The sequence below is a fragment of the Chrysemys picta genome, chromosome 9 (genome assembly GCF_011386835.1).
Source record: "Chrysemys picta bellii isolate R12L10 chromosome 9, ASM1138683v2, whole genome shotgun sequence".
Lineage (NCBI taxonomy): Eukaryota > Metazoa > Chordata > Testudines > Emydidae > Chrysemys > Chrysemys picta.
Window position 1 is genome coordinate 41,976,932 of NC_088799.1, and position 25,064 is coordinate 42,001,995.

Genomic DNA, 25,064 nt, shown 5'->3' on the forward strand with positions numbered 1-25,064 from the left:
GCAACCAAAAAGCCAGCCATGAAAAAGCCAACTCAAGAAAACCCAGCCGCCACCCCTACCTAAATTTAGCGTAATTAACACTGTTTGTTTTATACTCTATTACTGTATTGTATTTACTATATTAAAATGTTCTATGTGTTTGAACGGTGTTAGTAAGGTCCTTCATTATTTTATTCAATGTTTTATATGTAAAATGTGTACCTAAGAACCTGTCATTGTAAAAAGGTACACTGTTTAGGTGAAAAGAGCATTGTCATAGGCGATGTGGTGAAGTTGTGAATGCATCCCACTCCCAATTCCATTATTTCTTATGGGGAAAAATTCCTCGGTATACATCGTTTCAGTATCCATCGCCCTTTTCAAGAACGCAACTCCAGTGTATAGAGGGAACCCCCTGTATTAGTGCCGATCTCTATGCGTAGACAACTTCAAGAAAGGATAATACTAACTCAATTGCTGCAAATCCTTGCCTGCCTTGTTCTGTGTTTAGGGGTCGGCACTGGGTCAGATACCCTGACTGCTGAATCAGGGCTATTTCTGTGGCCATGTCTATACTACAAACTTTGGTCAGCTCACATTATGTCAGCACACATCTGCTGAAGTTTGTAAATCACGCAGACATGTGCATACTTGACTACTTGCATCGGCATTGTGCATGCTTACCTTGAGTGCTTGTGCATGGCTGGAGTACCCACGGAAAAAAATTACAGGTGCTCAGCACCCACCAGCAGCCAACCTTCCCCTCCCCCCCACTCCTGCCCACTGACGGCCCCGCCAATCAACTCCAGGAGCCTCTGGAGGGGAGGAGCAGGGACAGGGCGTGCTCGGGGGAAGGGGCGGAGTGGGAGCGGGAAGAAGCGGGGTGCTGCCTAGGGGGAAAGGGTGGAGTGGGGGGTGGAAATGGGGTGGAGCAGGGGTGGGAAGAGGCAGGGCGGGGGTGGAGACTTGGGGGAAGAGATGGAGTAGGGGCGGGCCTGGGGCTGAGTGGGGGTTGAGCACCACTGGGAAAAATTAGAAGCTGGCACCTGTGCTGGAAGGGACCTTGAGAGGTCATCTATTCCAGTCCCCTGCACTCATGGCAGAACTAAGTATTATCTAGACCGGGGTTCTCAAACTAGGGGTCGGGACCCCTCAGAGAGTCGCGAGGTCATTACATGGGGGGTTGTGAGCTGTCAGCCTCCACCCCAAACCCCGCTTTGCCTCCAGCATTGTTAATATATTTAACACCATTATAAAGTGTTTTTTAATGTATGGGGGGGGTGTCGCACTCAGAGGCTTGCTGTGTGAAAGGGGTCACCAGTACAAAAGTCTGAGAACCCCTGATCTAGACCATACCTGACAGGTGTTTGTCTAACCTGCCCTTAAAAATCTCCAATGATGGAGATTCCACAACCACCCCAGAATGTCTTCGGGGTCAGTTTACTGAGAGACAGCAAAAAACAATTCAAGGTTGTTGGTGGTCTTGAAGCTGCAGATGGTGGAGTACTACTTCTGGGCCTGAGAAATGAGCACTGATTGGTGGGATTGCATCATAATGTAGATTTGGGTCAACGAGAAATGGCTGCAGAACTTTCAGATGCAAAAAGCCACATTCCTAAATCTGTGTGCTGGGCTTGCCCCAGCCCTCCAGGGCAGGGACACCAAAATGAGAGCTGCACTGACAGTGGAGAAGGGATTGGCATTTTATTCTTGGGGGAATTCTGTACCAAAAAATTAAAAATTCTGTGCACAATATTTTAAAATTCTGCATATTTTATTTGTCAAAATAACACAATGTAATCATGCCAGTTTCAGTAATTTTGGTAATTTATTTCAAATGTCTGTCAGCAAGTATGTCGGTAACAATACAGACAACAAAAAAATTCAGGAAATGTTTTATGACAAATAGATTGCTTACTAGGCATATTAATATAGAACTTTGAGTAATAATTAAGGCTACATTTTAGTCACTGGTATTTTTAGTAAAAGTCATGGACAGGTCACAGGCAGTAAACAATAATTCACAGCCTGTGACCTGTCCATGACTTTTACTATGTACCCCTGACTAAAACTTGGGGGGGCGGGTCTGGGGAGGGAAGCCCGGGTGCTGCGGGGGGAGTGGCAGTATGCGGCCCGGGACCCCCGCTGGTGCTGGGGAGGGGAGGGGCACAGGCATCAGCGCAGGGCCTGGGATCCCGGCTGGTGCTGGGGTGGGGGGGGAGGAGGAGAGGGTTAGTGGGACCAGCAGGTTCCCTACCTACCCCTTTCTGCCTCCCTACCTTCTTTGAGATCCCTCCTTTTCTAGCAGGCCAATATTGGTTGCAGTTGTGAGTGTCTGCCTCCATGACAGTCAGTTGTGGTAGCTGCATGAGGGTGAGGTCAGGGTGCTTGCCTGTAAGCAGGAGAGGCTCTCCTCTCCCTTCTCCCTCTGCTCAGTATGTGGTTTGTAGACCCCATTACACTGCTTCTTGTGTCCTGTTGACTCACAGGTATTATGGAGGGGAAAAGCTGCCTCCAGGGTGGAGATAGAGCAGCTGATTCCTGACTTTGAACAGCTAGACACGAGGTCTATTACAAGAGCTCAACTTGGAGTTGTGTGGTTGAAGAAGGTAGGAAAGAGCACTTTAATGGTCAGCCATGATAATGTTCTGTATGGGTGTTTTATGGGCGTAGAGCTTTGGGTGCTGCTAAGAACTATGTAATGCTTGTTGTACGTTTATAAATATGACTAGGTGTTTTCCTGAAGCTATGCATTATGTGGTGCTTGCTATACGTTTACAAGTACTGTTTGCCTTGAGTACGGCTATGCATTATTGCAGTATTGGTTGTGAAGTAATAAAGATAATTTGATTCTCCAAAAATAGAACTTTGAGTGTATGTGGGGGGGGAGAAACTGTGGAAAACCAGTGTGCAACACCCCCGCTCCCCTACCCCCGGCAATGTTATGCAATTTTTTAACATAACTTAATGGGTGAAAATATAAAATTAGAAAGGAAATGAACATTAGTACATTTGAGTACACAAATATAGTTCATTGTACATATACGCCAACCGTGCTTCTCACAGGTCAGTGTACGTAAACTGTTTTCCTTGCTGTCGCCTGGCATGGAGTGGAGGGGTAATGATGTGCACTGGGATGCCATGTGGTATGTTATGGGAGTGTAGGGAGCAGCGACCATGGTGTTCTCTAAGGCCTGCAAAGGGTGGAAAGTCTGGATTTTTAGACCTGTAGGTCAATCAGGGTCTGCAGCAATTGGGTTTGCTGCCTCAGAAGACCTATGTCCTGATGCATTTCCCTCTTCTTGTCTTTCTGGGACTTCTGGGCCTTTTTCTTGTCCTCCCTTTTTCCATGTTGTCAGACACATTGGCCTTCCAAGCCCTTTGATCACGGTCCAGACAGCAGTGGCTCAAGAATCTTGCCGAACATGTCCTCCCTAGTCCTCTTCTTTCTATTTCTCCTGTCCCCCGGCCTAACCCCAATAGGTGAATAAAAAGCAGATGTCAGCTCTACCTCAGTTTGTTGTATGGCATGCAGTTCCTTGTAGAAGCGGCAGGTCTGCTTCATAGCTTGAGATCTGTTGTTGGCCTCTTCAGCCTTGTGGTATGCCTGGCAAAGTTCCTTTGCTGTCACGCAGCACTGCTACTGATCCCTGTCTTACCCCTTTGCCTGCATCCGCCATGCAATCTGGTTGTAGATGGTCACGTTTCTATGGCTGGTCCTTAGCTGTGTTTGCACAATCCTTTCTTCACACAGACCCACGAGATCCAGTACTTCCTGTTTACTCCAGGCAGGAGCTTGTCGCAGTTGGGCAGTTGCACACAAGGGTGAGCTGCTAGGTGTACTCACTAAGGTGGGCAATTAGGAAAAGGCATTTCAAAAACATGTGGGGGGCAGGGATTGCATCTGTTCTCTGTGACCTTGAGGCAGTGAAGTTTAAAGTTGTGACTTTAAAGCAGTCACTGTCGCAAGGAATGGGGCATTGTGGGACAGCTGCTGGAGGACCTTTAGGGTCAACACAAGTTATATAGTATCTACTCCTGAGGGCATTCTGTGACAAAAAAGTAAAAATTCTGTGCTCAATATTTTAAAATTCTGCAAATTTTATTTGTCAAATAAATGTGGAGGCTATCTGGGTGTGGGTGCTCACGGGGGGATCCAGGTGTTGGTGGGGGATCTGGGTGCAATGGTAATGGGACTATGCAGCGGAGTCCAGGTGCAGGTGATTGGGGCTCGGGGGGGGGTGTCTGGGTGGGGAGGTTAGTGGGGGGTCCAGATGCTGATGGAGTGGGGTTTGGGGGAGGGATCCAGGTGCGGCTGGTTGGGGCTCAGTGGGGTTGGGATCCAGGTGCAGGTGGCTTGTTGGGGTGGTTCAGGTGCAGAGGAAGTGCAGCTCTTCGGGGGGGAGGGTTTCTGAGTGTGGGGGCATGAGACTTGGTGGGAGGGTCTGGGTATGAGGGGTTCTGGATCCATGGGGGTTGGGTGGGTGGAGGAGCAGCTCCCTTTAGAGAGATCCCTCACCTTGCAGCTGAGGAGCGATGGGTGTCAGAAGCTGGTGTGAGAGGAGTTTGAAGAGCTTCCTGCAGCTGGCGGAGAAACTGGGGGGTGGGTCTGACCTGGCCCCAGATGCCATGCAGGGGAAGAGGAAGTCCCATCCTCCCCATTAGGGGCTAGCAGCTGAGCCTGGTGCAAGGTAGGAACCACCATCTGGGTCTTCCCCAGTCCCACCTACTACCTCACAGTGATTTACCTGTATGCTGGCAGCCCTGGGCACCCAAACCATACTGCTAGGGAGGGTCGCATGACTGTTCTTGTGGCTTCCCTTTGCTTTCCCGTCAGAAAGTCCTATTTCTACAGGGAAACAAAGAAATCTGTGGGGGACATAAATTCTGCACATGCACAGTGGCGCAGAATCTCCCCAGCAGTAAGTATCCTCACTTGCACTGTGTTGACCTCAGTAGGTTGACAATGACTCTGTGCCATTTGAGGAGGTGGTTTTATTCCATCACTCTAATGAGGTGCTTATGTCAGCCAAAGAAAAAGTTGAATATAGACATGTGCACAAATAGTTCTATACAAGGTGACTTGCATCAGCCTATCTTCGTAGTGTAGACTAGGCCTCAGTCTTAAGTTCATTTTGAGTGTTTTCCTCTCCTGGCACACAAGTCGTCTTTAGATACTTATTCTGGGGTAGATACAAATGCTATGTCACACTAGGAAGCTAGAAATCTCCTCTTTCCAGTGGCATAAAGCTTCAGCTCCTAGCCATGTGGTGCTACAAAATATTGGGGTTAAAATTGTCATGATTTAACATTACAGGAAAGCTGTTATGTGCCCCAGGATTGAATTTTGCTTGAATTGAGGTGTAATAAGTGGAGTGGGGGGGATCTCCTTCATTTGGGGAAGATTTTTTTTGTTTGTTTTATTTTTAATGGCAGCTATCTAAAGCTGCTAGGGAATTGGAATCTTTGTCCTGCAAAATTTGGCAGATTAGAGATGAAGGGAAGAAGATGATATTGGGTGCAGTTAGACCAGCAGGGACTCCTGTGCTGGACTCCCCTACTCCTTGGTATAAAAGAGAAGGTGCTGACAGCATGAGGGCACCTCCCCTTTGGAATGCATCTCCCTTCCCTACCCTGGTCTGAAATAGCCTAAGCCTGCTTGCCTTCCAGGCACGCTGCAAAGCTCATCTATTTGAGTGGGCTGTCAGGAAGGGCTGAAGCCCTTGGGGGTGGGTTTTCTGTTTGGGGAGAAGGTGGGCTGGGAGGTTTAATTCATACGGGGCCTGCTGAGTGTTGATTACGATGCAATGTGTTGGGTGGTATGAGGCAGTGCTTTGTAACTCCTCATTATTGTGTGTTTAAATTGATGTCAGTGGAGCTTAGAGCTCTGCATGGGTGTTCTTTTGTGTGGAGCTTTTAAGTCAAAATGAAAATAAATATATGGATTGTACTAGCAGTGCTGTCTGGTTATTACTAATAAAAATGTACTTTTTGAGTCCACCTTTAGAGTCTGTGAAGTATAAATATGTGAAACCAGGGACTGAGCTTTCCAGGGCACGTAGAAATCTTTCCCAGGTGGGAAGCAACCATCCACTTCTGTAGAATATAAATACACTTTCATTAAAAATAAATTCCATTTATAACCTTTGTGGGGGCAAAAGAAAGCTGTGAAGCATGAACCAAGTATAACCAATGCAGTAATGTCTTCCTAAGTCTGCAAAGAAACCGCTCTGGTGTCACTGCCTCTACTGGCAGAAGGGAGCATGGCTGCTGTTGTTCCTAGGAATAGGGAGCCCCAGGAGGAGTGGGGGACACAACCACTCCAGTGGAGTGTTTTGTGTGTTTGTAGTGCTGACATCACCTGCCATCTGCACACAGGGCTCTGTGGAGGCTTGGGCTGGGGAGGAACAGCATAAATTGAGTTATTGGGGCCAGGTGATGCCCAGTAACGACAACTTGTCCTGGCTTGAACTGATTTATGAGGCGGGAGGGGGGCAGCTTTGATTTACCACCAGTATACGGAGGGCAGCAGAGTTCATCCAGCGAAAAACTGGGACCATAGGTGAATGCTTAGACAGGCTGGCAACAGGGTGGATTGATTGATATCACTGATTTTAATCATGATTTAAATTATCAGTTGTAAATGTGTTTTGCATTTGTACTTTTTAGTTATTTTCCTAAAGAAAGGTTGATTCTTATTCGTCAGGAACCACTGACACATGTTGAGTTGCAACTAAATATAGTCTTTACACTAAATATGGTGCTTCTTCTTCGAGTGATTGTTCACGTCCATTCCAAGCAGGTGTGTGCACGCCAGCCAGAAGATTTTTCCCCTAGCTCTACACATCAATGTCAAAGAGCTGAGAGCGGTGCGTCTGGCATGCTACGCTTTCAAAACCCACATAGTGGGCAGGTGTGTCTCAGTCCTCAGAGACAACACCTCGGCATGTTCTATGTCAACAAACAGGGGGGTGCATGCTCCTCTCCCCTGTGCCGGGAAGCCCTCATGCTGTGGGCCCCCTGCGTAGAACACTCGATCCACCTACAGGCGTCAGACCTCCCAGGGGTTCAGAACGCACTGGTGGACAGCCTCAGCCGGACCTTCCATGGCCACAAATGGTCCTTTCAACCAGATGTGGTGAACTCAATCTTCCGATTCTGGGGTTCTCCCCAGATAGACCTGTTAGCCAATTGTGGCAACAGGAAGTGTCAGGCATTCTGCTCCCTTAGGAGTCACAGCCTGGGGTCCATCGGGGATGCCTTCCTTCTCTTTTGGGCGGACCACCTGCTCTGTGCTTTTCCACCTATCCCGCTGGTCCACATGGTGCTCCTCAAGATCCACAGGGACCGGGCTTGAGCTATACTGATAGCGCCGGCATGGCTGCGCCAACACTGGTTCACCTCGCTCCTGGAAACTTCGGTGGCGGCTCCACTCACCTTACCGCTAGTCCAGGACCTGATCACACAGGACCATGGCAGACTCCGGCACCCAAATCTGGAGTCTCTTCACCTCACAGCCTGGATGCCCCATGGCTAAGCACCACGGAGCTGTCATGTTTGGACCAGGTCAAGCAAGTCCTCCTGGGTAGTAGAAAGCCTTCCACCAGGGCAATGTACCTTGCCAAGTGGAAACGTTTCTCCATCTGGGCCGAGCAACACTAACAGTTGCCTCTCCTTGCCCCCATACGGTTCATACTGGACTACCTCCTGCACCTAAAACATCAAGATCTGTCCCTGTCATCAGTAAGGGTCCATTTAGCCGCCATCTCCGCCTTCCATCCAGGCTCAGATGGTTTCTCGATCATTATAAATTTTTTTTTTGTAAACTCTATAGTCAGTCGCTTCTTCAAGGGTTTGGACAGGCTCTTCCCGTACACTCGTCAGCCTGTTCCAGCCTGGGACCTCAATCTAGTCCTATCTAGACTTACGGGCCCCCCATTTGAACCACTGGCCACCTGCTCGTTGTTGTATCTCTCATTCAAGGTTGCGTTCCTCATAGCAATTACCTCGGCTCGAAGGGTTTCGGAGCTCCGGCCCTCACGTCTGAGCCCCCTTACGCAGTTTTTCATAAGGACAAGGTCCAACTTAGACCTCACCCTGCTTTCCTCCCTAAGGTTGTTTCACATGGCTCAGGACATTTTTCTCCTAGTGTTTTACCCCAAGCTGCACTCCTCCGATAGGGAGCGCAGACTGCACTCACTGGATGTATGCAGAGCCTTAGCCTTCTATATAGAGAGAACTAAGCCATTTCGGAAGTCCGTCCAACTTTTTGTGGCCGTGGTGGATAGAATGAAAGGTCTCCTTGTGTCCTCTCAGCATATCTCGTCGTGGATCAAATCTTGCATTAAGGAATGTTACGGCCGGGGGAAGGTGCCTGCCACGCCGATTGTTGCCCACTCCACAAGGGCAAGGCACAGGAAGTAATTTTTGCTAGTCTGCGCTGATTGGGCCTCAACATTTGTCTAGTTTTGGGCACCACATTTCAGAAAAGATGTGGACAAATTAGAGAAAGTTCAGAGATGAGCAACAAAAATGATTAAAGGTCTAGGAAACATGACCTATGAGGGAAGATTAAAAAAATTGGGTTTGTTTAGTCCGGAGAAGAGAAGACTGAGGGTGGGACACGATAACAGTTTTTAAGTACATAAAAGGAGGAGGGAGAAAAATTGTTTTCCTTAACCTCTGAGGATAGGACACGAAGCAATGGGTTTAAATTGCAGCAAGGGCTGTTTAGGTTGGACATTAGAGAAAACTTCCTAACTCTCAGGGTGGTTAAGCACTAGATTAAATTGTATAGGGAGATTGTGAAATCTCTGTCTAACCTGCTCTTAAAAATCTCCAATGACGAACGCCTGTCAGGGATGGTCTAGATAATACTTTAGTCCTACATTGAGCGCATGGGACTGGACTAGAAGGCCTCTTGAGAGCCCTTCCATTCCTACAATTCTGTCCTCCAGACAGTTAAATTCCTTTTAAGTCCCGTCAGTGCTCCAATACAGATATCTCCTCTATTTGTCAGGAAACTACCTTGTTGTAGCTAGGTTCCCCTGCCATTGTGATTATTGTAGTATAGATGGCCTTGCCTTGTTATCTAGCTGCATGTATAGCTTTTTGACATCTACAATTTAAGCATCTTTTTTATTTTGTGGTACTTCTGAAAATGTGGATACAGACTCAGGATTTCCTTAGATGTATAGTGTTTTGTCTTACTGATGCAAAAATGTATGTTTTGTGAAAAACATTAAGACCATGAGGGTTTTGGTGATAATAGCTCTCAAGAGTAATCATCTTGTTCAGAAGACCATTTTAATTTCGTTTAAAAACGTCCTCTCCTACCTTTTCTGTTTCCAAAACATTATTAGGGGTGTGTCCATAGATTTAACTTCTGTACAGATATAGGTTTTTTGATTTTAATACTTACTTGGCATATATTCTTATGCTGCTGTCTGCTGATCCCTTGACATTTTACTAATGTTCCAATGATGGACAGTTCTGAAAATAGTAATTCATTATTTATTATTGTGAGAAACAGCTGTGGAATACCTCTCTGAGACAAGGGTTATTTTAATCTTTATTTTTCCTTTAGGGTGAAATGCTGGTCAAGATCTTGGTGTGCAATATCTCTCACGATGAAGAGCCGGATACCTCTTGTTCTCCTTGCCTGCGGCTCATTTAACCCTATCACAAACATGCACATGCGTTTATTTGAGCTGGCTAGAGATCACCTTCATCAAACAGGTCAGTAGGATGGAGTTTATGCAGCCCTCTTGGGGAACATGGAGTATTTGAAATGAAAGGGAGGTTGGATTTTCCAGTCTCGGGACTAAGGGCTGATTGGCTGTCATTTTAACATTTTCTCATTTTCATGGTCTTATTTTTTGCTAATTAAGTATGAGATTTTATAACAAGGTGTTCGCACAATTGCAGTTAGTTTTGTCAACAGTTTTAAGATCTCATTTGCAGTGGAAATTTGCTGCATGCTGTAGGTCTGGTGAAAGGGCGCCCTTTGGTACAGAGAAGAAGCATTGATGTTGAAATTTTGGGATTTTATGATGAGGTAGTAATTTAATATGAAGAAATGGTGCAGTTTGCAGTTTTGACTACCATGTAAAACTGGGAAGGGGGGAAAAAGTGAGATTCATTACCCGTATTCATTAAGGGCTAGAACTTTCCTCCCCTAGTAAAATAGTCTACATGAGGGACAGGTCAAAATTTCAGCAAGCTAGGAAATCTCAGTAGCTAAGCGGAGTGGCTAGTGGCCTAGAGAATCCTCAGTTTAAAAGAAAGCAAGAATCTGAAGCAGCACAGTGTTGCTATGAAGGAAAGAATCCCAACATTGATTAACTCTTAATTCCTGAGTACTTTCTCCCAGAAATTGTCAGGGAGTGGGGATAAGTAATTGATCGGAAGTGGCGGGGGGGGGGGGGCAGGGGGATGTAAGGAATGGGTAGGGAGATAAGGCATTTGAAAGTGATTGGAGAATAGCATTAGCAAGAATTGTTTGGTCAAACATGGGGATCCAGAAATGCTGCTAACCTGCATTGGTTAGAGAGCAGCACTTGCATGCTAATGGCATGCTTTGAGAGGAAACAGAGTGGTTTTCTGGAGGGAGAATTGCTGCGCTCTCGCTGTGGTACTAAAGGGTTTCAATCCTCTTTTGGGCTACTGCTCCCCGTGCTGTACAGCTGGACAAAGAGAGTATGGGCAGGGGTAGGAGTGGGTCATGACTCCATCTGCTCCAATATGCAAGGCAGCAAGCTGAGGTGGTGTGAAGTGGGAAACAATCTGATACTGGAACAGGCCAGTGGCTGATTGCTTTCCCCGAAGGAAGGACTGAACCTGGAAATGAATTATGACTGTCTGAATCACAGTTCATTCCCTGGTCTGCTCTAAGGGCAGTGCAGCCAGGCACTGCCCCTCACTCTGGCAGATTGTTAAATCATAATTTAGCCCAAATTTTATTAGAAATGTGCCTTTGGAAGGTTGGAATGAAAGTTTTGCTTTGCAGTGTGACTTTCAATTCTTTGATATGTGATAGGGTTGTTGAACTGAAATTGAATGAGTTAGGCTGTTGTTGTGTCAGTGTGATGAGTGGTGGAGTTAGTGGGCTAATGTTTGGTGATTGGTATTGTGAGGGATGTAACTTTTTTTTTTTTTTTTTTTTTTTTTTACTTTTTCATTTAATCAGTGTCAACACAGGTAATTGAGTAATGCACATTGTACAGTACATCCTTCCTTCTGTTAAAACAAATAGACCTGTTGTTCACTTATTTATTTTACACTTAGAAGGTCTCCATCATAAGAGTATCTTCTGTTAATGCATAGAGATTTACTAATATAAATAGTCTAAGCAATAAGGGGAATATTTATCTCATGGTCTTCTGTAGCACCATAAATGTGCTTTCTAAGTGCTTCCCAGGTAAACTAGATCTGCATACCAATAGCTTTGTGGAATCTTCTCCCAGGGCTTTGGGAAGTTTTACTTGAGGTAACTAGATAGATTAAAAAAAAAAATCATTCGAGCTGTGGTAGGGAACTCTCTAAGAGAAGGGTCTGGTAGCATGCCCTAGACCAGGGGTCGGCAACGTTTGGCACGTGGCTCGCCAGGGTAAGTATCCTGGCGGGCCGGGCCAGTTTATTTACCTGCTGATGCGGCAGGTTCGGCCGATCGCGGCCCCACTGTCCGCAGTTCACCGTCCCGGGCCAATGGGGGTGGCGAGAAGCAGCGCGGGTGAGGGATGTGCTGGCCGTGGCTTCCCGCCGCCCCCATTGGCCCGGGGCGGCGAACCGCAGCCAGTGAGGGCCACGATCGTCCGAACCTGCCGCGTCAGGAGGTAAATAAACTGGCCCGGCCCGCTAGGGTGCTTACCCTGGCGAGCCGCATGCCAAACGTTGCCGACCCCTGCCCTAGACATTGGTCACACTCTGAGTTAGTCTCCTCCAGAAGCTTGTTTCACAGTAGAATCCCTCACCCAGAAAGCTTAAATGCTTCGTCCTTCACTTTGTCTGCTGCATTGTTCCAGAGGAATGCAGATATCTGGGCAGGATGTGGATAGAGATGTGCTTGCTGATGTAACTGAGTCCTGATTGATTGATTGGCTTGGAAGATGAGGACCATGACCTACGCAGACTAGAAACCTATGATGGGGTAAGAGATCAGTGGTGCTGTGTCACAGAGGCCTGTTTCACTAAAAGGGGACCATGATCTGCTCTATTTTGCGTTGCTTCCATCTTCAGATACAGGTGTTGTAATAATGCTCTCTGTGGGTAACAAACATAAGGAATCTGTGGCATGGTCCTTCTTCAGACGGTGTGAAGTTGCTAGCAAGCTGAAGGTAGAAGAAAACATTTTTGGTTACTGATGCTACCTGGTTGTCTCTGCTCAATGATGAGTCAGACAGAAGCTATATAGCAGTTATACAATAGTATGCCTCAATTTCTCTTCACAGTCCTGCTTCACTGTTACGAATGGCATGAATCACCCTTTTGCATATAACATAACTGACATCATCTCTGGTAATTTTTTCCCATCTTTTTGCACACCTCTTCAGTTTCAAATGCAGGCTTTATATTCCTATTTCACATACTTTCCCACTTTAGGAATGGCATTTTATTGAGTGCCTTTAGATTTTCAGTTGTTTCAGATGTTCCCCTGCCATCTTTATAGTTTGTATGGATTCACACAGTTTCAATAGACAGTGAGAAAAGCCAATTCTAGAACCTGCCTGACATTAGGTGATTTGAAATATTTTTGATAGTATTCTGGTTTGTATATCTTCTGTTGGTTGGTGTCTCCTAGCTGGGTGCTCCAGACAAGCTCAAGAGGGGGTGGCAGACCAAAGAGAAGAACAGTGAAGATCAGTGAAGCTGCAGGGACCCCAGATCCATTCACCCAGCACATGCCGTAAACATGTTGCTGCATGGTAAAACTCTCATTGTGGCCCCTAAGCTAGCTGGCTGCAGGAGTAGCTGGCATGTAGAAGACTGCAGGCTTTGACAGCCTCTCTTTTCTGCACCTGTGACTTTCCTGTGGATTTCGTTCAGTGGATTCCCCTTTCACCCTGAAGCATATAGTCTTCAGGAGAGTGGAGGAATGAGGAGGAGGATTGGAGTTAACAGACAGGGTTTTGAGAGGAGAAGAGTCAGCAAAAAAGAATATGGGGGAAGGAAGGAAGGAAAGAAAGGGGGGAAAAGTGAGAGAAAATGGACTGAAAGAAGATGAGATGGTTGCTGTGGTGTTAGGACATTGTTCAGTGGGGATAGGGAGGTGACACCCAACAGAGAGCACCAGCAAAACCAGTTGGGAACAACTTGAGTTACCAACTTGTATACATGTGCAAAGGCTTTATTGTAACCAGTATTACTTACTATTCACACCTTGCTTCTTCATGGCAAAATATGATTGCTGCTCTTTCCCCATAATTCAGATGTACACCATGCACGATACCTCAAAAACTTACAAAAAGCATGTCCATGACACACAGGAGTCAAATCAACCTGTCTCCTAGCTCTTCACATTTAACAGATGATACTAGAGATTTTTTTTCCTCTTTGTGTTTCCAATATATCCTGAGTTCTTCGATATAGTCTGGTACAATATGTTGATTATAGTGGCCCTTCTTACATGTATTACTAGTAGCTAATAATCCATCAGTAGAGTACCATAATATCATAGATGTTGCTCTGTCCTTCTGTGACCAAAAGCACCACTATAGTCACACGCTACACACTTGTGACGGAGTGTTGGGCAACAGCAGCTGCGCCACTACAACTCTGATTAATTACTAGAACAGACCTTATTAAGAAGAGCTGTGTCTAATTGAGGCGGAGGAGAACTAAAAGGCCATATGGGAAAGGGGCTTGCAAAAAGATACCTTGCCTTAGGAGCTGAGGGCTTCCTAGGACTGTAGGGGTAAGGCTATAGGGTGTGTAACGATGGTGGAAACAAATATTGTTAAGAAAGTGCATGGGGTGTTTTACCAGCAAAAAGGTCTCTGAGCTGTTTGTGGGCTTGAGCAGAGGCAAGAGCGAACTGGTCCTGCCACAACACCATTGTAATAATCTTTGTACAAAAATATGCCTTGTGAGGGTATCGTCTGAGAACTAATAATTCAGTGGTCAATATGGTGATATGTAAAGTTATAAATTCCCCCTGTATGATGATATTGGCAAACGTTCAAAACCAGACAGCCCTGCTTAAGTAAATGTTGTTAGACAGGTCCAAGGAATGTCTGTTTACTTCAATTTACATATAAGTAATAAATGGGGTATTCAAGCTAGCAGGGGGAGGAGATAGCAGGAAACAGAACCATTTGCATTTTAGCAAACAACCCAACGAAAAGGGTCTGCTTGAATAAACATTACTTTCAAGGGTAACCCTTAGAAAAATCCACTTCAAAGGTTCACTGGACTATAAAAGAAAGAGGAGAACCCCAAGTTATCTCTCTCACCTAAGAAGATAAAGGCACCAGCACCTTTGAGCCTATGGGAGAGATCCCGACCAAGGAAAGGATCAGTCTCCATCTTGCTGGAAGACTGGGGGTGAAAAAGGCCATCTTAAACAAGGCCTTGAACCAAAATTGATAGATTCTTTTAGGCTCTTATGTGTTTTCACTTTTAATTGCCTGTAACCATTTCTAACCTTATCTCTTAGGATTTTAAGTGAATTCCAGTATATCTTCTTTTGATAATAAACTTGATTTTTTTAATCTAAACCAGTCCAGTGCTGTGAATAAACTAAACTGTTTGGTAATTTCAGTTAAAGCAACAAACTGTTGAATATTGACTCTTTACATGGGACAATGAATCATAACTGTCAGAAGAGGGCTGGACTTTGCAGAACACATGTTTTGGGGAAAATCCAAGACTGTGTGTTGGGTTTACCCTGCAAGTGGTAACCAAGGCTTGTGGAAGCTAGAGTGTGACTGGTGTGTTGCTTGCGAACTGCTGGATCAGGACTGCAGCCATACACAGACACCCAGGGTGTGACCTGCATCGTAATAGACTGGTTATGAGCAGCACAGGTTGGGAGCTACAGAAGCAAAACATTGTGTGGCACTCAGGGTTACAGGGCAGCTGGTGACACAGCCCCTCACTAGTCTGGATTGCACCCCAGAATGTGACACCTTATCTCTTCTAGTTCTCTCCATTCCTAGCTCTGTTCCAAAAACAGCATCTCATCATGCACTGAACTCAAAGTTTGGAGACTTCCAACTCACTGCCCCTTCTGTTCTAATTACCCCCTCATCTACTTTGTGCCACTTTATTGTTACTTACTGTTGGGTGACGAGACAGTAACTATGACAGATTGTGGAGCGTGTCTGTTATCTTATGAGTTCTATTTTGGGTTAGTGAATGTCTTGTTATATTTCAGCCTCCAGTCTGAATGAAACCTTTAGTGTGGCTTTGAGTGTTCATTCTTGACACTTGACACCTAATGGACAGTCTATGTCTAGGAAGAGGTGACAGAGTCATTAAGGGCCTTCAACACTGAATGGCTCTACCCCAGCTGATCAATGCGTTTGCAGTTAGTAGGGGCAATATCTTTGAATGACTCTGCCCAGAAGCTGATGGGAACTGGAGCCTAGAAATTTCCAAGTGGAAGCACAAGAAGAGAAAAGGTGTCAGAGACTGTTTTAAAAGAGAAGTGCTCTCTAAGGCTATGTCTATGCTGGGAGAGTTTTTTCACCGAGAGTTTGGTTGACAATCAAAAAGCATTCAAAGAAAATCATTGTTGTGTGTTCACACTATCATACGCTGTCGGCACTGCGTGTCCACACTTGAGGCAGTCACATCGACAGTGAGACCAGTACACTGTGGGTAGCTATCCCACAGTTCAGCTCTCCACTTTCTGCCAGTAGGTGTTGAGGGAAGGCAGAGGGGATCATAGCGCATCATGGGTCTGGGCTCAATGTCCCATGATGCATTGCTTTCTGTCCCAGCATTCCATATGTTTGTCTTCAGTTAATGGCATTTTTCAACGTCCCTTGTTTTCTTCTTGCTCTGCCATGGAGCCCACACTGCTCTCCACTGCTCTGCTAGCTACCATTACCACATCGTGAATAACAGTGGAGTTAGTGTTGAAGCTCCAAAGTCAATGGAAATCACAGTTGTTTAAGGCGCTGTTCGACATGGATAGGAGCAACATTAGGTTGCTTTTGGCATTCACGCCACAAGTGAACATGGTGGAATGTTGCTTTTGGGCTCGGAAAACTAGCACTGAGTGGTGGGGTCACATAGTTATGCAGATCTGGGATGATGAGCAGTGGCTGCAGAACTTTCGGATGAAGAAAGCCACCTTCCTGGAACTGTGTGCTGAGCTTGCCCCAGCCCTGCGGTGCAGGGATACCCAAATGAGAGCTGCCCTCATGGTGGAGAAGCACGTGGCGATCACAGTGTGGAAGGTGACTACTCCAGACTGCTACCGGTCACGGATCAGTTTGGAATGGGGAAGTCAACCGTTGGGACTGCGTTAACGCAAGTGTGCAGGGCCATTAATTGCATCCTACTGCGAAAGACTGTGATGCTTGGCAACATGCATGAAATAGTGGAGGGCTTTGCAGAAATGGGTTTCCCTAACTGTGGAGGGGTGATAGATGGCATGTATATTCCAATTTTGGCACCGGATCACATCAATAGGAAGGGGTACTTTTCCATGGCGTTGCAGGTGCTTGTGGATCACCGTGGCTGTTTCACTGACATCAATACGGGAAGGTGCATAACACACGTATCTTCGGGAATATCAGCCTTTACAGAAAGCTGTGAGTAGGGGCTTTCTTCCGAGACCAGAAGATCACCATAGGGGATGTCAAAATGCCCATAGTGATCTTGGGAGACCCGGCATATCCCTTAATGCCATGGCTCATGAAGCCGTACACGGAAAACCTAGCTAGCAGTAAGGAGCGATTCAACAATAGGCTGAGTAGGTGCAGGATGACCATGGAATGCGCATTAGGCAGATTAAAGGATCGCAGGCGATGCCTTTATGGGAGGTTAGACCTCAGTGAAGAAAATATTCCCATGTCATAGCCGCATGTTGCATAATATTGTGAAGGGAAGGGCTATTAGAGGGGCACAACAGGGGACAATTCAAATCAGGGAGGCTTCGAGGCAACATTTTGAAGATGAGAACTAGTAACATTTGTTGCTATGCTTGGGACTGCAGTGCTTAATGAATTTGAGTTTTGCTAGGCCAAGAAGCACTTGCAATTGTTCAGGCCAAGGATTCAATGTAAGCAAAAGATTACAGTGCTTGTGTATTTGCTGATGCCTTTTGCTAGCATAACTTGCATGGAAACAAATAAAGAGTGCTTATCTTTCAAATAACTTTGCTTTTATTGCAAAACAAAAAAGCCACAACAGTGCACACACACATGCACATTCTCAAGGGAGAGGAGGTACCAGGGGAGGGCCGACTTTCAGAGCTGAGCTATCGTTTGTGAAGATGTCTGCGGGGGTGGGGCGCATGGGAAAGTGAGAAGTCCCAGAATACGGAAAGGAATGCGAGTGGAGTTTGCGGAGGGCATGGGAAAGAGTTGTGAATGTGCTGAAGGGGAGGGCGTGCACGCATGTGCTGAGTCTGCAACGTTATGAGGGATGCAGCATGTCTGTTTGCCCCTCCAAAATTTTTATCATCCTCTCTGCTGCATCCCTACTGTAGGCCTTATTTTTCTTTTCTTTTTCTGCCTATCGCTTTCCTGCCACTGCCTGCATTCACTCTTCTCTGCTTCTGAGTGGAGTAGCACCTCCCTGAACATATCTTCCTTGCTCCATCTTGGGCACTTTCTTATCTGGCTGAGATGCTCAGCCGGTGTGTAGGGGGTGCCTTTCAAAGACAGATCTGGAGAAGCACAAGGAACAATACACAGAAGCATGATTGTTAAGTATACGTACAGCATTGAAACAGTTGAGTAAAATACACCACTGCTAACATACCAGTCACTTTCTTGCTGACCCTAGACAAGCATATGTGCCGGTGAACACCCCAAGCATGATGAGTTTACCCCGGGGCACTGGAGAAAAGCAATATTATAGGGTCTCGGGCACTTGACGGGGGAAAATATTCTAAAGATTCCCACCCTTTTCCACAGGCAGGGATCATTGTAGCAAACATCTCACTCCTGAGGGTAACCAGAGAAGCAAGGGTGAATCCACTACATGCTGTTAGTTTTTGCCTTGGTCCCTATGCTGTTTGCCTCTGTGCTGCTTTGGTCCCTCCTCAAGTGATTGCAGAATGATGCGGGAAAGTGTCCCTCAATGGGGGAAGGAACAAAGCAGCTCTGCCAAGGAGCCTTCGGCAGAGGATTGCTGAGTACCTCCAGGAAAGCTTCCTAGAGATCCTTGTAAAGCTGAATTCTCTGAAATTACACATTGCAGCCTTGAACAGTGTTTCTTCTCTGATTTCTTCTCGCTGAACATGAAAATATTCCTTATGGGGTAGAGCTTTTAAGTATGACTCTGGTCCTCAAATGCCTTCTTTGGAGACGCTGGTCCTAATGCAAAGTACATTGAAGTCAATAGACTCCTTATCATCCTTATCTGCTTCCTTTGTACCCCTTACATTCAGTCATGTTGGTATTCTTCACAGTGATCACTTCAGTCAGGAGAATTTCACAATTGGGATCCCTATAAATGGAACCACAATGCCTTATTATTCACATTGTTGTTTTCAGGATGGAGGTTTCATGCTTCATTCCCAAACAAAACACTAGTTTTCACAGATCACAAGTTGCTGCTTTTCCTTTCTTCTATCCAAATCCGAAAGACCCTATATGGGTGGAGTGGTGTTTTGAGAAAATGTGGTGTGAAAATTGTGATCTGAGCGGAAAGTAATTTTATTATAAACTTGATGTGTAGAAAGCACTCTTTATCTAAGGACTGACCCCTTCAGAAGATCTTGATCCTTGTTCATCCTCAACTACTAATCAATTAAAGGTAGGGGGCTTCAAAGGCCACAATAGCCAGATGGATTAAGCCAGGTAGTGCTTGGAGGATTCATGTCCAACTAGACTCCTACATGGTGCCCATCACCATACTAACTTCATGCCTTGTATATGTTAATGAATTTATTCTAACACCCATCTGTGGTAGTGAAGGAGTTCCCACCCATCCTATGAAGAGATTTGCAAGGTTGCAGTAGGGTCTTCCACTACCACTTTCACCAGTGACTCAGTAGTTTACTTCCTTTTCTAAATATGTAGATGACAGCTATCTCAATGTTTTTCTTCTCATAGGTTGCTTTTTCTTATTTCCTCCCAGAGGATTATCTGACACAAAAGTGAAAAATGTTGTCTTGCCTGTTAATTTTTTTCTTAACAATCTCTTCCTCAATTCGTTTTATGACTATAAATCTGGAATGATATCCCTTTATAATACTTTTTAATTTGTAAAGAGTATTGGGTGACTAATCTCTCAGCTTTTGCAAATGGCTGTAGGGCCAAAACATTGGACATCTAATACTGCTTGACTCAGTTAAATATAACCTATACATAAGATAAATAATTTGGCTTAAATAGAATGTTGAAAAAATATGGTTTTCATTTCACTGACATTAATATGCTGAAAGGATGCTCCAGGGAACATTGCTGCTCTTTTGTGGATTAAAGACAAACTATAAACATTACTTTAACATAAGCCTTTTATTTTGTGATTTAATGTATGCATAGTCATACACAGACAAAGAATTGTTAGAAAAATGAAATCATCCAATTAGCTAACTGGGTTCTGAAAACCAAGCAAGTGTCTTAGTAGCTGTTTTTTTTTTTAATGAAGAAATAAAAATATTTTTATAAATATTTGCTAGTGTGCATCTATACTTTAACAATTAAAATACAAGATTACATCTTTATTATTTCCAAATGGACATGAGTATTCTTCACTGAGGTGTTGAGCAGCTGCCCCCCAAAAGGTGATTGCATTTCATTTGTGAACAAAGGGTGTTCGTGTGTCTGTGTGTTTAAAAAAAAAAAATTATAAAATTGATATAAGCTGTTCCTACAAGGATTTACACGTGATTAACTCTATACACTGTGAGTAGTCTCATTGAAGTGAAGAAATACTGACTCTGCTCTCCCTCTTCCAAAAATCACTCAAATTCTCCCAAACCAAGTTCCTGTCTGCCATGATCATAGATTCATAGATTCTAGGACTGGAAGGGACCTCAAGAGGTCATCGAGTCCAGTCCCCTGCCCTCATGGCAGGACCAAATACTGTCTAGACCATCCCTGATAGACATTTATCTAACCTACTCTTAAATATCTCCAGAGATGGAGATTCCACAACCTCCCTAGGCAATTTATTCCAGTGTTTAACCACCCTGACAATTAGGAACTTTTTCCTAATGTCCAACCTAGACCTCCTTTGCTGCAGTTTAAGCCCATTGCTTCTTGTTCTATCCTTAGAGGCTAAGGTGAACAAGTTTTCTCCCTGCTCCTTATAACACCCTTTTAGATACCTGAAAACTGCTATCATGTCACCTCTCAGTCTTCTCTTTTCCAAACTAAACAAACCCAATTCCTTCAGCCTTCCTTCATAGGTCATGTTCTCAAGACCTTTAATCATTCTTGTTGCTCTTCTCTGGACCCTTTCCAGTTTCTCCACATCTTTCTTGAAATGCGGTGCCCAGAACTGGACACAATACTCCAGCTGAGGCCTAACCAGAGCAGAGTAGAGTGGAAGAATGATTTCTCGTGCCTTGCTCACACACCTGTTAATACATCCCAGAATCATGTTTGCTTTTTTTGCAACAGCATCACACTGTTGACTCATATTTAGCTTGTGGTCCACTATAACCCCTAGATCCCTTTCTGCCGTACTCCTTCCTAGACAGTCTCTTCCCATTCTATATGTGTGAAACTGCTTTTTTCTTCCTAAGTGGAGCACTTTGCATTTGTCTTTGTTAAACTTCATCCTATTTAACTCAGACCATTTCTCCAATTTGTCCAGATCATTTTGAATTATGACCCTGTCCTCCAAAGCAGTTGCAATCCCTCCCAGTTTGGTATCATCCGCAAACTTAATAAGCGTACTTTCTATGCCAATATCATGGGCACTATATTTGCCCTTTTCCAGTCTTCTGGAATCTCTCCTGTCTCCCATGATTTTCCAAAGATAATAGCTAGAGGCTCAGATACCTCCTCTATTAGCTCCTTGAGTATTCTAGGATGCATTTCATCAGGCCCTGGTGACTTGCAGACATCTAACTTTTCTAAGTGATTTTTAAGTTGTTCTTTTTTTATTTTTCAGAGTAGCAGCCGTGTTAGTCTGTATCCGCAAAAAGAAGAACAGGAGGACTTGTGGCACCTTAGAGACTAACAAATTTATTAGAGCATAAGCTTTCGTGGACTACAGCCCACTTCATATGCATCCGAAGAAGTGGGCTGTAGTCCACGAAAGCTTATGCTCTAATAAATTTGTTAGTCTCTAAGGTGCCACAAGTCCTCCTGTTCTTCTTTTTTTTATTTTATCTGCTAAACCTACCCCCTTCCCATTAGCATTCACTATGTTAGGCATTCCTTCAGACTTCTTGGTGAAGACCGAAACAAAGAAGTCATTAAGCATCTCTGCCATTTCCAAGTTTCCTGTTACTGTTTCTCCCTCTTCACTAAGCAGTGGGCCTACCCTGTCTTTGGGTACTATGCTGCATTAATGTGAATGGACAAAGTAATCTCAGGTGGATTTTAAATTGATAGGGCAACCAGGAATATCTTTGGGCTGATCCCAGAGGGATTTACAGAAATTTTTGTTTTGGCCTGCTGCTGTAAACCCCAGAAGACTGGCCACCTCAAGGAGTTGCCAATTAGCTGAGTTGGTGAAAAGGACAGTAGGCTGGGTATATACACAGAAGAGCAGTGCCTTGCGCTTCAGGTAGCATGCAACTTTCTAGCGTCACTTGTCCTATCTCTCTTCCGCCTGGTCTGTCACCAAGTGACGTGATGTAATCTGAAGGGAATGAGGAGCACTCACTAAATCTGTTCCTTCACCCGGTCAGGTTGGGTCCTGCCTGCTGCACTTGCAAAAGGCCCCTGGATATCAGTCACCAGCTGTCCACTGCCTACTAACAAATTTAGGGGCCCTTTCCTGTACTAAACCTGAATCCCAATGCACAAGGAATTTCCCTTAATTGACACTGAGCAACTCTAGATATTTAGTGGAAATAGCCTACATCAGGTCTAGGGTAAAAGAATACATGTTGCTTGAGAGAGGTTTCTTTTGTTTTGTTTTTTGTCTGGGAGTTGCAATGTATTTAATCCAGCAGCCGTAATGCAGTAAAGGAAAATGTTTGCTCCCAGGTGTTGGGTCAGTGTCAGGTTTAATTAATGTCACAGCAGTTACTGCTATGAGTTTAACTTTGATTTTCCATTACAAAATGTAAGTTGGGAGAATTAAATACTGCATGATAAAGTATTTCAGTGAAATGTAGAGGTGAGGTTGAATGTAATCTGTAGTAATTCTGTTTAAGCCTGAAGCAGTGCTATCTTCAAAGCTCTGGAGTTTAGAGAGGTGCCAAGTAACATAAAACAAATATATAAACTCTTTTTGTTATGTTTTTAATCTTGGTTTAATTTAGACGACTTATTAATCAAATGAAACCATTTCAATAGAGAGAAGTAAATTTTCCACATGGTGAGCTAGAAGTAGGACACAGAACTCTAGCCATTGGTAATCGCTAATATAATATGCATTTCCATTACACATCCATACTGACATACTGCTAATTTAAACTCTCCTGTATTATTGGGAAGGTTCTATTTTTGGCAATTAATGTGGAAAAATAATTAGATTTAAACTGTAGGGCCTAATCCTCTACAGGCATATGCAGGTGTAACTGCATGAAATAATAGGAATTTCATTAATTTTGTCAGCAGTGAATCTGGTTCCTACAGACTAATCTAGATGATGCTAAATTAAGACCAGTATTTGGCAACTTTATATTTTCAAAGTATTGTACAAAGATTAACTGATTTACTCTAATCCAATTAAACAAGTTTTTTATTGAAATAAAGGTGGTAGAGCCCTGGGACTTTTTTTTTTTTTTTTTTAAATCCCTCTTCCATCCTGCACCACAATTCCAACTCACTCCCCCCCCCAACATTGTTTCTTGCATTTTTATCCCACTCCACCTGCAAAAACCTTAGATCCCACAAATGCCGCAAGAGAGACAGATTCCACCATCCCACTACTTAAAAAAACCAAAAAAACCCAGAAAAGCACACACACATGCACAACGTGGTTGTTTTTATATATATAAAGAAATAAAAACAAACCGAATTCAGACAATTTTTTACCACTAGAAGGATAAAACAAATCTTGCTTAAACCATGTAAAAATACTTTAACTCCTGTTCTAATAGACATTAAATCTTTCTTTCCTTTGTTTAAATGTAGGTATTAAAACCTTTATTTAAAAAAAGAACAACTTGCTTTACATTACTGAAATTCTGTTTGACAAATTACAGTCATGTGTATATCACACAGAATGTCAAAACAAATTGCACCACAATTTTGCCTTAAAAGGTGCAGATTTTTTTTAATGATTATAAAAAGTAAGTTGTACTTTTAGAAATGGAAGCACCGTTGTAGAACTCTGAAATATACCATTCAAGTTATTTATATCTCAGGATTATTATTGCTTTTTGAAAAACATTTAATGGAAAAACTGCTCACAGCACTAGGGTTTTTGATAGAAATAAATTTTAAAAAGAGGCTCAAACTAAATCGGTAATAAGGTCAACTTAAACAGCCAGTGTACTTAAACTTGCATTTTATTTTCCTGCAAATTACTGCAGTATGTTTTGATTTGGGGTTTTTTGCCTACCCAATCCTGCCTGCAACAAAGTACATTTTACCCACTCCTGCTATTATGTTATCGGGTCCTCTAGGACCCCAGTCCCACTGCAGGGCTCTAAAAAGTAGTTTTGCAGACCCATACAAAATTGCTTGCAGAGCTGCTGTCTAAATTCAGTGTTAATTAGACCATTGCTTTCCCTACCCTTGTGCCCATCCTAGTGAAGTCTTGTATCATTAAAATGACTTTTAAAAGACTAATTGGAATGGACCTGGTGACAACATGAACTACCACACTTCTCTAAACATGGCACTCTGCCTTTCTAATACCATTCTGATCATTATGGGAAGTGGAGATAATCCCAAGGACCATAGAAATAAATATACTTATGCTAATATAGAAAAAAACACCAGAAACAAAGAGGTAGAGAATAACTGTAACACTCCCCTTAAGCAACAATCTCATATGGATGGGAATTCCCCTTGAGACTGTGTGTCTCAAGTACCAGCCAGCAGACTTTGCAGAGTGGCGGAATTCTAGCCCACACTCCCCGACTCCCGCCTGCCTACCTGCCTATTATCTCACCTGATGGAGCTTTGCTGATCCCTTCCTGCCACACAGCCAGGCTAGATTGAAACTAACCCAACAACTCGGCCTAAAAAGTACCGTGAGCTCTTTATGAAAATGGTTCTCTATCTTTACCTTATCTTACCCTGCTTCCTTGCATCTAGCTCAAACCCTACTCCCATTTAGGAATAGGAAGGATCATTTTGACTCCATAATGCTTGTTTTCAAATGCCATGGGAGTCTTAACTCCCAGGTTGAGAATCCAGGCTCTAGGTCATAGAATCATAGGATTGGAAGGGACCTCAGGAGGTCATCTAGTCCAACCCCCTGCTCAAAGCAGGACCAATCCTCAAACAGATTTTTTGCCCCAGATCCCTAAATGGCCCCCTCCAGGATTGAACTCACAACCCTGGGTTTAGCAGGCCAATGCTCAAACCACTGAGCTATCCCTCTTCAAAGACAATTGAAGTCAGAGATTCCTATTGGCCTCAGTGGGCTTTGAAAGAGGCCTTTCATGTGGGTGAGGCAAGGGGAAGCTCACAGATGGACATCAGAGGCCCTTTTGGGGATGAAGAAGAGTCATTCAGTCATGGGTACATTCTGACAACAAGGAACCCAAAAGTGTGGAGCCATGTGCACTCATGTTTGTAGCTCTCAGCCTGCTCCCAAAGCCAGAAATTTACCATAAGAAACTGTGAGGGAGAAAATATCAGCTTGGTAAGGCAGGAGACCAT

General features: G+C 44.3%; 1 protein-coding gene across 2 annotated transcripts in view; it reads left to right on the top strand.

The window, feature by feature from the left end:
* Positions 1-25,064, top strand: part of NMNAT3 (nicotinamide nucleotide adenylyltransferase 3) — a 94,019-nt gene that overhangs the window by 18,870 nt on the left and 50,085 nt on the right. For both annotated transcript variants that reach the window (XM_005282518.5, XM_005282519.5), the window contains exon 2: positions 9,566-9,717. In XM_005282518.5, the coding sequence (XP_005282575.2) occupies positions 9,609-9,717 (109 nt within the window). In that variant the 5' untranslated portion in view covers positions 9,566-9,608. The remainder of the gene's footprint in view (positions 1-9,565; positions 9,718-25,064) is intronic.